Raw genomic sequence first — 1,973 nt, forward strand, 5'->3', positions numbered from 1 at the left:
GGCTGGCAGCAGACGGTGCAGTAGGACTGCTAGCCATCTTCATCTCCTGCCTGCTTGCCATAAGACGGTACAACAGGACTGCTGGGAGGACTAAAGAGAATGACCTGGTCGAGTCACTCCTATTTTAGTCCTTGCGCCCATGTCTGCCCAGGCGCTCCTGACTGACCAGGAGCACCTCAGACATGATGACGATGGTTATCAGGCCTATTGTACCATCTGCTGCCACAAGGCAATAGGTTGCTGCTGTGTAGCAATGCAGTACCATGTCTGCCAGCACCCAGGAGACGTACGAGCTGAGTGGGCTCCATGCTTGCCGTGGTATGGCGTCTGCACAGGTAACTCAGGAAAAAAGGCATGAAACGATTGTCTGCCGTTGCTTTCACAGAGGGAGGGAGAGAGGGCTTGATGACATGTACCCAGAACCACCCGTGACAATGTTTTTGCCCCATTAGGCATTGGGATCTCAACTCAGAATTCCAATGGGTGGCAGAGACTGCGGGAACTGTGGGATAGCTACCCACAGTGCAATGCTCTGGAAATCGACACTAGCCTCGGTACTGTGGAAGTACTCCGCCGAGTTAATGCACTTAATGCAGTTAGAGCATTTTGTGTGGGGACACACACAATCGACTATATAAAAACGATTTCTAATAAAACAACTTTTATAAATTCGACCTAATTTCATAGTGTAGACATACCCTCAGGCTATATATAAGGGGATTGACCATAGGAGTTAAGACAGTGTAGAAGACAGAAAACAATTTGTTTAAATCTCTGAGTGTGTTGTTTTTTGGTAACACATAGACAATCATTAGTGTCTGGTAAAAAACTGTAACAGCTACGAGGTGAGAGGAGCAGGTGGAAAATGCCTTTTGCTTTCCAGAGATGGAAGAGAGTCTCAGGATGGTGGCTATAATAAGAACATAGGAGATAATGGTTAATAGAAATGAGGGCAGAGTGAAAATGGAGGCAAATAGGAATGCTACAAATTCCACCACGATTGTGTCACAGCAGGAGAGTTTTATCACTGGGGTGAGCTCACAAAAGAAATGGTCAATTTCATTGGGGCCACAGAAAGTTAACTGTGACATGAACAATACTATTATGCTAATAGCCAGAAATGCACTTATCCAAGACCCAGCTGTGAGCTGAAGGAAGAACCTGGCTGTCATAAAGGTTGCATAATGCAGTGGTTTACATATTGCCAGATACTGATCATCAGACATTGCTGCGAGGAGGTAACATTCTGCAGCTGCCAAAGAACCAAAAAAATACATTTGTGTAACACAGCCCATGAAAGAGATGGTTCTGTCCCCCGTCAGGAGACTGGCCAGCAGCCTGGGCAGGATGGTGGAGGTGTAGCAGTTCTCCAAGCAGGCCAAGTTCCCCAGGAAGAAGTACATGGGGGTGTGAAGGTGCTGATCAGCCATAACTAGAGCAATGATGAGCATGTTCCCGGTCATGGTCACAATGTAGATCACTAGAAATACCAGGAAGAGAAGAACCTTCAGATCCTGAATATTCTCAAATCCCAGGAAGATGAATTCTGTGATTATCGATTGATTTCCCCACTCAGTGTTTGCCACTGATTGCATCTAGGGGAAAGAAAATAAATTCAGCCATTTAAATTTAAGGAGATACTTTTAAATTTTGGCCAAGTATCTTTTATTTAAACCCAGAAATACCAAAATCCTCACCTCTCTTCTGGGATCTGGGTTCTTTACTCAACTGCTGGGCTATTTACTTTCCCAACAGGTGGATCAAGACCCCAGATCAGAAAGGTGAACTTTCCGGTATCTTGACATTTTAACCAACCATGTATTTTGCTCCCAGCAGTCTGAATGTCTGAAATTCCCACTATACAAATTCATTTTAATTCTGGTAACCCATCTCCTCTTATGAGAGTTCAAGCAGGTTCTCTGTTTATCCACACACCTGGCTGGTGCCATCAGAATTTTTTCATCTTCTTTGGT

At 44.8% G+C, this 1,973-nt stretch overlaps 1 protein-coding gene across 1 annotated transcript; it reads right to left on the reverse strand.

Annotated features, from left to right (window-relative positions):
* Window positions 1-662: 662 nt before the first annotated feature.
* LOC140897250 (olfactory receptor 10A7-like) lies at window positions 663-1,595 on the reverse strand. The gene has a single exon (XM_073309635.1). The coding sequence runs from the start codon at window positions 1,593-1,595 to the stop codon at window positions 663-665; it is 933 nt and encodes a 310-aa protein (XP_073165736.1).
* Window positions 1,596-1,973: the final 378 nt, after the last annotated feature.

Source organism: Lepidochelys kempii, chromosome 13 (assembly GCF_965140265.1).
Source record: "Lepidochelys kempii isolate rLepKem1 chromosome 13, rLepKem1.hap2, whole genome shotgun sequence".
Lineage (NCBI taxonomy): Eukaryota > Metazoa > Chordata > Testudines > Cheloniidae > Lepidochelys > Lepidochelys kempii.

What these genes read in the sequence shown, in the direction of transcription:
- LOC140897250 (XM_073309635.1), bottom strand. Translation starts at nt 1,595, where the DNA reads ATGCAATCAGTGGCAAACACTGAGTGGGGAAATCAATCGATAATCACA.